This window comes from Fulmarus glacialis, unplaced genomic scaffold, assembly GCF_000690835.1.
Source record: "Fulmarus glacialis isolate BGI_N327 unplaced genomic scaffold, ASM69083v1 scaffold599, whole genome shotgun sequence".
Lineage (NCBI taxonomy): Eukaryota > Metazoa > Chordata > Aves > Procellariiformes > Procellariidae > Fulmarus > Fulmarus glacialis.
This window is the reverse complement of record NW_009233618.1, coordinates 53161-64601: the sequence shown is the minus strand read 5'-3', so window position 1 is coordinate 64601 and position 11441 is coordinate 53161. Positions and strand designations below refer to the sequence as shown.

At 45.4% G+C, this 11441-nt stretch overlaps 1 protein-coding gene across 1 annotated transcript in view; it reads left to right on the top strand.

Moving 5' to 3' along the window:
* The first annotated feature begins 350 nt into the window (after positions 1 to 350).
* GRPR (gastrin-releasing peptide receptor) overlaps positions 351 to 11441 on the top strand; it is a 22723-nt gene continuing 11632 nt past the window's right edge. The window contains exon 1 of the mRNA XM_009585360.1: positions 351 to 769. Within this exon, the coding sequence (XP_009583655.1) occupies positions 351 to 769 (419 nt within the window). The remainder of the gene's footprint in view (positions 770 to 11441) is intronic.

Here is an 11441-nt window from a genome sequence, read left to right as displayed (position 1 = left end):
TGCCTCCCACTTACTGGTCTTTGAATTTGATAAATGGCCTTCCAGAGCTGAGGAATACCTAACAGAGAGACAAGTCAATGAGGAAAAGGCAAGTTTCAGGATTCAAACTATGCTAAAAGATGTTCTCCTTTCACCTTATGGAAATAGTACTGTTAAGCAATGTGCAGTTGCTTTTTGGTTTGTTTTTTTCAAGATGTGTCACAAAGTCATATGACTTTCACAAAATGGTATGACTTTTAAACTCTCCTGACTGTTTAAAGCCAGCAAGCAGCAGCAAAATTAAAGCAAGAAATTTTATTCAAGGATTTTCAACGAAGAAAGTTGTCTTCCAAGGAGAGCAAAGTAGGACAATGGCATCTGGAGAGTGCCTTCTGCTAGACCTAGAAACAGATAACTTCATTCTCTACAACATCTCTGTCAATCAGAGTGCAAACCTCTCCCTCCTCGGTGACGACTGGTTCTACCCAGCGTTCCTCTACGCCATCCCCACCATCTACGGGATCATCATTTTGATAGGCCTTATTGGCAATATCACTTTGATTAAGATCTTCTGTACTGTGAAATCCATGAGAAATGTCCCTAATTTGTTCATCTCCAGTTTGGCTCTGGGAGACCTGCTGCTTTTAGTGACTTGCGTGCCCGTGGATGCCAGCAGGTACCTCGCTGACGAGTGGCTCTTCGGTAGAACTGGATGCAAACTTATCCCCTTCATACAGCTCACTTCTGTAGGGGTGTCAGTCTTTACTCTCACTGCTCTCTCGGCTGACAGGTAAGCTGGCTGCTGTAGCCTTGAAGAGAAGTCTGCATAATTACGACTCCATAAAATGCATGATTATGAATGCATATTTTCAGGTAACAAGGATATTTTTAACCTAATGAGGGAAAAAGAACAACTTCAGTTAATTTCTGGTGGTTATGAGCAGACAACTTGAGGAAGATCCAGGCTGAACACAGGATAATTTTTCTAGGCTAAACTAAATGTTTGTGCAGTTTAGCTAATAGTTTAGCTTAATTAAAAGAAAAACAAGGGTAGATCAAGCTAAAGACCAGAGAGAGAAAGTACCATTAATGAAGCTCTGTTAAAAGATAACATGTTCGTATTTGCCAAAAAGAAAATTGATCCATGTTTCATGAAGTGTGAAGGCACTGGAGCAGCAATTTAAAGTGCAGTTAGAATCAATTCTTTCTAGTGGCTTGCTTCCTTAAGGCTAATTACATGTGAGGCAATATTTCATGAAATATGTTCCAAATATTCAAATGAGGGTGCCTGAAGCCAGGCATCTCGGTTCGCTATAGCCGGTGTATTTCCCTTGATTAAACCATTTGCCCCTTATCCAAACTGATCTGTGCTGTTGGTTCGAAAGCTTTATCTTCCAATAACATTTGGTAAAAATAACATGTAATAGCTATGCTATTTTAGAATATGTGAAAACAAGTTTGACTTTAACAAATGATATGCTTCTACTAAGCCAGCTCTATTTTAGATTTCTGTGAGGCTTTGGAAAACTGTCTCAGTTTAAATTCAAAATGTATTTTAATTTGAATGTTATTTGGAAGGATGAAACCTACCTTGCTGGAAAGGTTTTAAGTATTTATTAGACTGTTGGCTTTTACAGAAACTCCTAGTACATCAGAGAAGCCAGGATATTTTGTTTCTAATTTGGATGCTTCAGAAAGAGATTAAGGAATACATTGTCACCATGCTGAAGTTATAAAAGCTCACAGAAGTACTAAGCTTTCCAATGAGAAAAATTATTTCAGTTTTGTTTTGCTCAAAGAAGACCTGGGGGTTGTATTTCTTGGTCCCAAAGAAGTGAGACTAGGTTTGCTTTAGGTAGTCCCTTGCATGCCACTCTGTGTCTCTCCTCCTAACCTCCTACTTTAAAACATCAGACTATTTTTCTTCAGTTTTCAAGGTAGTTCATACACATATTTCAGTATACAGTATGTGGTCTCAATGAAAGCAGATGAATCCATAATACTTCAGAGACAGAAAGGTCAATATGTTTATTAACTCCTCCATGCTGGTGTACGTGTAAAAATAGCACTGTCTGCCCCAATAGCAGATGACAAACAGGCCTATGTGTAGACAAAATTCTTCAAGCAATTTGCTCTAAAAGAGTTGGGAAAATAGGAAAAGTGCACAAACCCTCCAGTAAAGGACCACCTACACTTTCATTCCTGAGTTTCATGTGGTGGCTGGACCCCCCCTGCCTGCTCTGAAGAAAATGTTAGGAAAATAATAAGTATTTCTCCAGGAAACTCATCTTTCCAAAGCTGTAATGTAAATTGTTTTAAAGAGTGTCAGGAAAAGAAAAATGCATCATAAAGAAGATTATGTTAGAGAGATCTGTTGCTGTCTGATCAAGTAAAGTAAACACTGCAAATGCTTTTACTGAGCAGCACGTCAATAGCGTTTTTTGACTGAAGTGAGTGAACAGAACAGAAAACAGCAGCTGTGGCAAGCCTGGGGTTTGGTGACTTTAAATTCTCAACTTCAACTTTATCTGGATCCTGTTAACCATTGTGCTGCACTGGTAATCAAATGTTACCACACTTTTCAATACCATTTGGCTATAAGGGAGACAGGCATGCCTGTGGGAGAAAACTTTATGTTCTTATTTCTAAGGGTTCATTTTACCCTCTTCTAACGCATCTGTTGACCACTGCAGAAGGAGATAATAACAAAACTTTTAGCTTTATTAGATTTATGAATCTTAAATGTTGTGCATTGAACCACAAACCTATTATGTTTACTGAAGTTTCTGTTTTGGTATATTAACAACAGTGCCGGGATAATCTTGTTACAAAATAATACAGTCTATATTTTGTCAGCTCACGACCTGTTATTCTATTTTTATTTTCTCAAAACTGTCACCCTGAACTCTAGGACCCATTATTAATCATGTCAGAATCATTAGGAAAATGAACTTAAAACGTGCAGGGAAAACTTCCAAGACGAGAGTTGACTGTGACCAGCATGGTGATGCCTGCCTGGGTCTGTGAAGGGACTGGCAGCCCAATACTCTGCTGTGGTCCCTGGGGCAGGCAGATGCTGAGCCTGGCACCTGGGGTGGTTTCATAGACAACCATTTCCCAGGTCAGGCATGGCGTTGCATGAAGGATGAGTGGCAGCTCAGCCCTGCAGGGAAACACCTGCAGAAGACAGGGGCATGGTGGTGAGAGGAGGGTGACACAAGGATTCAGGAGTCCAGCAGGTAATGCTGCCCAGGCACGGCTCATCTCACTTGGCTTTTGCTGTCTGAGGTGAGGAGCTACTCCAGGATAGTCAGCAAGGCGTGCCTTAGTCCATGGAGAGAGACGCTTCCAGAGGAGACAGGATAAACCACCATGTCAAGGATACCTATCTCCCTCCTTGGGTGTAGAGGAAGCCTTGCTGTTTAGCACAGATTAGATGCCCATATTTGAGATGGCTAATGTTCAGTGATGTGAACCCTAGCTGAGATGCTCACATGAGGCATGTGAATGTCCCTGTTCTCATGAATCAAAGACATGGATCATGGGAGAGAAAAACCTCCTAAACCATCTGCTGTGAATATGGCGCTGCCTCCATGGAAAGGGAGACTTGTCAGTGCACCACAGACATTTTGTCTGTAATTCATCTTCTGCAAAAAAAATAATAAAACCTCCTCAGTTTCAGTGTCCTTCCATTGAAAAAAGCAAGTGGAAACAACTGCTGGCATTACTGAAGGTATTGTGGTGATGCCTAGAGAGACCTGGCATCTCTGGGATCAGAAATCTGCTGTGTAAAGAAAAGCATTAGAGTGTGATACAACAGGATTGTTTCCAAAGAGCTGGCCATTAAAACACAAGATGAAAGGCAGTGGGTAGTTGTGATGGGCAGAAACAGTACGTGAGAGAGCAGTGAAACATGTATGCTAGATGTTACAACAATGGTACAAATCATCTCGTAGAATCATAGAATATCTCAAGTTGGAAGGGACCCATAAGGATCGTCAAGTCCAACTCCCTGCTCCTCGCAGGACCACCTAAAACTAAACCATATGGCTAAGAGTGTCATCCAGACGCTCCTTGAACTCTGACAGGCTTGGTGCCATGATCACTTCCTTGGGGAGCCTGTTCCAGTGACCGATCACCCTCTCAGTGAAGAACCTTTTCCTAATGTCCAATCTGAACTTCCCCTGACTTCATTCCATTTCCTCGTGTCTGTTGGTGGTCACCAGAAAGAGGAGATCAACACCTCCCTTTCCGCTGCCCGCCTTGAGGAAGGTGCAGATGGCGATGAGGTCACCCCTCAGCCTTCTCTTCTCCAAGCTGAACAAGTCAAGTGACCTCAGCTGCTCCTTGGTTGCTTTGGATCACCTTCTGAAGGTGAGTGGCCCAGTTTTAATAGATTTTTGCACAGCCGACATCATGGGCACAAGGGTGTACCTTCGTGAGGTACACTTTTATTCTTCCCGTTTCCACTTTCCCTGTGTTAGGCAGGATTAATAATACCGGATCTATCATCTCCTGGTGACTGCAAACGCTCAGCTAAGTGGCAACCTCCACCACAGAGCACCTAAAGCTGCTCAGTGGTTTGACCCGCCGAGACCTACTGGTTGTCCAGAGGATTGACTGCTCACTTGCAAACTTTTCTCAAGGAGAAACAGAGGGACAAACTGCTGATCTCAGCTTTTCCTGCAGCCAGAGCCTTCCAGCCTGCAAGGTGCTCTGCGTGCATATGGACGCAGAGGAGCATGCCTGCAGAGGTTTGGTTGGGTAGGGCATAGCCAAAGGATCCCCAGGTGCTTAGGTTGGCTCTGTGTACAATCATGAGATCGCATCAGGCTAAAGTTAAATTCTTTGAGAGAGTATGTGAGAAAGGGCAAAAAAGAGTTAACAATATTAGAAATGGATTTTCTGTGGGACTGCTCCGCTGGCTGCAGGGAGCTTGCATCTGTCTAGCCGCGTTTGCAGGAGCCGCGGGAGCTGTTGGTGACACCTGTTTTCCTGCGAGCTTGGCAAATTTGCAGAGCAGCCAAGAGAGGGTTAAGGCCTGTGGTGTGCTTACAGCCACCCTCCATGAGCGATAAGGCGTCAGGGCTGAGTATACAAGAGCAAGGAAACAAGCAGTCGATGAGCATGCATGCGTGTTTGTGTGTTTTAGAAGGGCTATAAATGAGGTTGGCAGGGGAAGGACATCTGTCTGCCCTGCTGCTCTGCTCTGTTGAGGCAGCAGATTTCTTCAGCTCATCCCAGCAAAGAAGGAGCTTGGGTTTGCCTGCCTGCCTGCCTGCCCTCCTTCTGCTCCTCGGTGCGAGGGGAAGGGGTAAGAGGCAAAGAAGGAGCTTGGGTTTGCCTGCCTGCCCGCCCTCCTTCTGCTCCTCGGTGCAAGGGGAAGGGGTAAGAGGCCTGTGAGAGCAGTCACACCTGGGCCGCTAGCCCAGACAGAAAAGCCAAGGCTGGCTCAGCTAGTGACAGGAAATTAAGGAAAATCTTTGCGCAGTAAGAGGAAAAGCAGCCCATTTAATTGCCCTTGTCATGGGAGATGTCTTTATTTAATTGACTGTTTCTCCCATGACTGACAGGGTTTATACATTTGCATTTGAATTACACAAGCTGTCAAGCACCGATCATACTTCCCCACTGTTTTGCTGACATTGTAAAAAATCAAAATGCCCTGGTGCTCATGCAGTGAAACCTTCCTGAAGTAATGCTGTTTTTACAAGCACACAGCAGAGTAAGTGTAAAGCATAATTAGAGTTTACAAGCAGCATCTTTACTTCAAGCACCTTGGATTATCTGGATTTTAGCACTGGAAAACTGCAGCAATGCCTGCCAGCCAGAGCTGCCTGCTGGCTTGTGGTGGAAGGGAGTGACGGTGTAATGAGACACGTGGGGTGACATTACGGGTGCAGTTAGGTGGCTTACCTTGGTAAGGCAGGAATTGCAGTCATGTGGGAGACCTGAAATAAGGACTTTAGCTTTGGAAATGTTGACCTCGGTGCTTGGATGCAGGGATGGATGCAGGGATGCTGCAGTGCTTCCAGCTGCGCTGGGTCCCTTGGAGTGGGTCACAGCCACAACTTTTGATGTTCCTCTGAACTCATCTGACAGTTTGTTTATCTAAGAAATAAAAAACTTCAAACAATCCTCTCTCCCAAAAAAACAGTGGTGGAAGGAAAGAAACAAATCCGGAATTTCTAGAAAGATACTTTTAAATATGCAAAAACCTTTGTTTAGTGGACTCATTTCTTCTATGATTTGGATGTCTCCAGCCCCTACTAGTAATATTATATACAATACCAGAGGAGGAGTAATTTCTACATGTCAGTTCATTTGTTTTATTTTACAATCACTGGATTATACCTTCACAAAAGGATTAAGGGAAGTGTGCCACCGTAAAATAAAGCTATGGAAAGCCAAACCGGATTTCCATTGAGTTGATTTACAGAGTGACACTTTTTTCTTTTAATACCATCAGTTGTAAAGTGTCAGGTCCATAGTGGTTATGAATTTATTCTGGGCAGTCTAGTCACAGCATTCACGAAATCCTTTCATGTCACTAAGGCACTATTTTGGGGCAATTTACTTGTGCTGTGATTTACTGTGCAGCCTGGGGAAGGTTTTGAGAGGGTAGTGGAGAAAGCCACTCTCTGTACTACCAAGACAACCTCTAATCGATGAGAGTCGGCAGAATGATACCCCCACGCATACATTTTGGATCCACTGACATGATCTCAGCCAGAACATCAGTCCTTCCAAGCCAGGGAAGAAAACCAGAGGGGCTTCGGAGGCCAGCCCAAAGCCTTCCCTCCCACTGAAGCACTGGGCAGCCCTTCGTCGAGCCTTGCCGCTGGCACGGTGTCCCTGCCGCTGCTCTTCCTGTGCTGATGGCACAGGGCACGTGCAGAGAGAGATACATGTATCTCCTTCAGCCAATGTACGGAGTCTTAGATCCTGTGTTGCTGGCCACTGTGTCAATATAATATAAAAACTCATAACACCCTTGGTTTTAGCTCTCATTTCCTCAACCCCTGCACCCGTCTGCACCAAGAGAAACAGATCAAACAGCACAAACTTTCTGAATATCTAGCCAGAGCAGATGGCCAAAACACAATAGATGCACTTCTATAGCTAGGAACATCAGAGTTCCCATTTATATCAGTGGGACCGGTGCACAAATCCGAGGTTAGAGTCAGTGCTAATGTGCTGGAGACTGTCAATATTTAAGCAACCGAAAGGAAGAGAAGTTGGATTACCTATTGTTTACATGTCAGTAAAACCTAAAAACCCCAATCAGTTGTCATGGTCTCAGGGTACGAGGTGATGTACGCACCGTTAATAAGGAGAGCGACTGGCCACGGAGAATTTGCCAGCTGCGTGTCAGACTGAATACGGTGGGCTGAGACAGCAGCATCGCTGCAGGGAGACAAGCCCACGGTGGTCCCATCGGCTCAGGCGTTAGTACTTGGCGTTCAGTTCTGAACAACAGCCTGGCCGAAAAGAGTAGAAGGGAGTTGAGCTGAAAAAGGAGAAGCAGGCACTGCCTGTCCTGTATGGGCGGTGAAATGCCCAGTAGCTGCTTTGCTCCCCCACAGACCTTGCAATAACCTGTTTTCTTTTTTGAAAAGAGACTCCGGTGCTAGCCCTGCTGAGTCCCCTCGCCTTGTTTCTCACCAGTTCTGCACCCACGTGCCCACCTCACCCCATACCATGTAAGACACCAGGGGCCAGGAGATCCTGTCAGAGCTCCCGTCCATAGCAGGCTCTTCAATTCGCAGCCACACCTCCTGCTGCATATGACCTCAGGTGGAGCAGGGGGTTTCGGTGTCCAGAAGACCAGGCTGTGCCCTGGGGCAGAAAGCGAGGGTGATGCCTGGGCCTCTCGCAGTGGTGAGGCATTTTTTAAAGCCAATTGCTATGCCGTAGGGAAAGGCAGCAAGCTGGAGTCCCTTGCAGGAAACTCCCCTCCAGATGCCAGGCTGGTGATCAGTTCAACCAGAGTGCAGAAGACTGTGGAGCGTCAAAGGGAGAAGTGTTGTCAGAGCTCTGCCCATTCTGTCCTTGCCTGCCCTCTGGGTACGGCCAGTCTCTGCAGCTCCGTGGGAAGGCGGAACGGAAAACAGTACCACAACACCCCGAGAGGAAAAAACGTTTCTTCACACCTGCAGACAGCCCTGAAGCATGAAATTTAGTCATTCCCAGTCGAATGACCTGGGAGAGCCAGAAATGCAGATGCTGGGATAGCACCAACTGCACTAGCCATCCAGTTCAGCAGCTTTTCTGAGCTGCTGCACCCGTGCACGGAGGCTGCTGAATATCTCACAGCATTTGGATTAAAACAGAACTTTTCTGTTACACCAGGCAACTTTCTGAGTATTCAGATGAAAGGTGCACGTATCATCCTGCCCCCCTCATGTGTCTCCAGCATCCTGTTATCCTCACTGCTTAGAAATTACGTCATATTTCAAATCGAAATTCATCTCACCTCTAAGCACTGCATAATAATCTAACTAATAGCATGGCTGAAAGGCTGAGAGAGCTGGGGTTGATCAGCCCAGAGAAGAGAGGTGTCCTGGTGTGACAGGACAAGGGGCAACTGTTTTAAACTGAAAGAGGGTAGGTTTAGGTTGGACATAAGGAATGAGGGTGGTGAGACACTGGAACAAGTTGCCCAGAAGTGTTGTGGATGCCCCAGCATTGGAGTGTTCAAGGTGAGGTTGGAAGGGGCTCTGAGCAACCTGATCTACTGAAAGATGTTCCTGCCCAAGGCAGGGGGGTTGGACTAGATGGTCTTCAAAGGTCCCCTCCAACCCAAACCATGGTGTGATTCTATGGTAATAGCAGTCAAGGATAGCACTAGACTGTTCAGCCCCAACATGCAGCTGAAAGTTCATATGGAGGTGAGGGTCTCTTACAACACCTATGTTTACTGAAGCCACAGAAAGGACCTAAGCATCATATAACTGTCTTAGCTTTATACTAGCTAGCTCAGGTACCAATTACACTAAAGCCACGACATGGCGAGAGTGGCACAGGGTATCTCATTTTGTCAGGTGCAAAACAGACACTCCAATGTCTTCTCTTGGTCTCTTCTTTCCTTGAAAGATCCCCAGTTTTTTGGCATAATCTGCTAGGGTCCTAGATATACTATTTTACACCTGGCTGAGTTAAAATGGTTTCTGTTAGACTATGGCCATTTATCCCAATGACTCTACAATATTTTTACAGTCTGGTCAGCCACTGTGTCATCTGCAAACTTTCCCAGCAACAGTTTTATAGCCTGCTTTTATAGCCTGCTCAAGGCAGCTGATATATACAATAAATAACACTGCAGCTAGAGCAGGTTCCCAGGACTCAGGCACTGCTACCTTTTTACCGGCACGTTTGAGGAACTGTTAGGGAGGCCATGGGGCTTGGGGTCCCCACCTAGCACGGTTCCACCTCCCAAGCCAGGACTGCTAATTTTAACCCTTGTCCCATGGGAAAGGGGCTGGGATTGCATGGGTGTGGGTAGGGGAGGGAGGACCACACGTGCCCTGGCACATGCGTGTTCATATCTACATGCGCAGCCACCCATGCCAATGCGCCCATGCAGGCTGCACCTCCCCTGTATGCCAGCATGGCCCACACCCTTTTAACATCACCTACAATATGTGACAAAATTAAAAAAAAAACCCTAAACCTGCTGTGCATTAAACAAGACAGACTTATATTAATTATTATCTGTTAGTAGGATTAACCTCTCCTTTATTCCATCTCCAGCTGGCCTTGGGCAACCCAAATACTTGCAGTTTGCTCGGTCACACCTTTCAGCTTTCTGAACTTCACAGCTTTGGAGCCACTTCTTGGGAATTTCTCCACTTTTTCAAGATTTGTAAAAAAATTAACACGAGTTGTTCCCCAGCTGGTTCCTTTAATATTCCTAGGTGTGAATTACTCAGGCCTGCTGGTGTGAAAGTGTTTTGTGTTAGCAGATGTTGGCTCACATCTTCTTTAATACAGCTGACGAGTTTTCTGCCTCGTCTATAGCACTGCACACATGGTATAGATACTTCCTCCACATTTGGTTTTAAAGACAAATATCTAGTCATTGCTTTTCACCTTGTCTCATCATTGTTCTTATCTTCACCATTTATCTGTATGCTTGACTTACTGATTTTTTTGTTCCTGATGTATTTAAAAATGCACATTTGTTTGCTACACAGTGACCTTTGATATTTTGTTGGCTCCTCCAGCTTCCCTTATCAGTCACCGACATTTTTAAACTCCGATATTTGCTGTCATTTACTTTTGCTTTTTTTCCCCATCTGTTGTATATATTAGTGGTTTTGATTACTTCTTTGAGGTTTTAGCATGACTCCTCATTTTCTCTTACTCAGGGCAGCTTTTTGCCCTGCACAGTTTTTTCAGGGCAAGGTGGGAGAGACAAGGGAGGAGGCTGGGGAGCAGCTACTAATGTATCCTTAGCATGCCCCCTTTACGTTTATGTTCCCAGATCTGACAGCTGCTTTTAACTTTAGGAAACCTGCCTCTGTAAAGTTCCATATATGTATTATATATCTTTTTATTCTCTTTCCACAAAATTAAGATAAGCACACCATGGCTGCTAGAGCTTAAGGAACTGCTAATTTTTAGGTCAATGATGAACTCTTCTTTCTCTGTCAGAACAAAGTACAATATTGATTTATTGCACATCACAGGCAGGACTTTTTGGTTGAGAAACTGCCATTTTTAGAAACTCCAATGAATTTCTGTAACTGGCTCTGTGAAATATCCAGCAATTATGCCACATGTTTAGGTTACCCAGTGATGCTGGTTTTATGCACCAAAGGTGGTGCTTTCAGAAGAAATTAGGCTGATTCTGTAGTGAGGTGAGGGGTCCATGTCTGAAGGCCCAGCTTTAGTTGCCCTGGTAAGAGTTCAATCTGCAAGCACACCGAGCCCCTGGTCCCACTCCATTGACAACCCCAGTGACTTGGGCTGAGATGCAAAGCCTTGGATGGAAAGTGTTATCAGGGCTTGCTCCTGCCCTATGGCCCGGGTGCCACCACCTTCCCTCCCAGCTCAGCTCCGGACACACACTGCGTTGCATCCCCGGCACCAGCAAGCTGCTCCACCAGGACGTGATCCGGCACCATGCAGTGTGAGCATGGGCACATCCCACTGCCGGTACTGGGCGCTGAGCATGTAGAAAGGTGCGCAGTGATTAGCTGGCGCCGAGGCGCTGGGGCATTGGCTGTGTGTGGGAAGTCGCTGGTTTCGAAGTCAAAGGATGTTTTTAAATGAATGGGTCCCCATCGTCCTCCAGACACCAGGTCTCACATCCAATTGCAAGGAATGTTACAAACTGTGAGGCTGGCCCCACTGAGGTCTTTGACTTGGGATCAGGGTTTCATTCAGAGACTTGGCTGAAGATCACCTACAGGAATAAATACCCTGGGTGCAAAGAGGGTCTTTATAGTAAGGAAAGC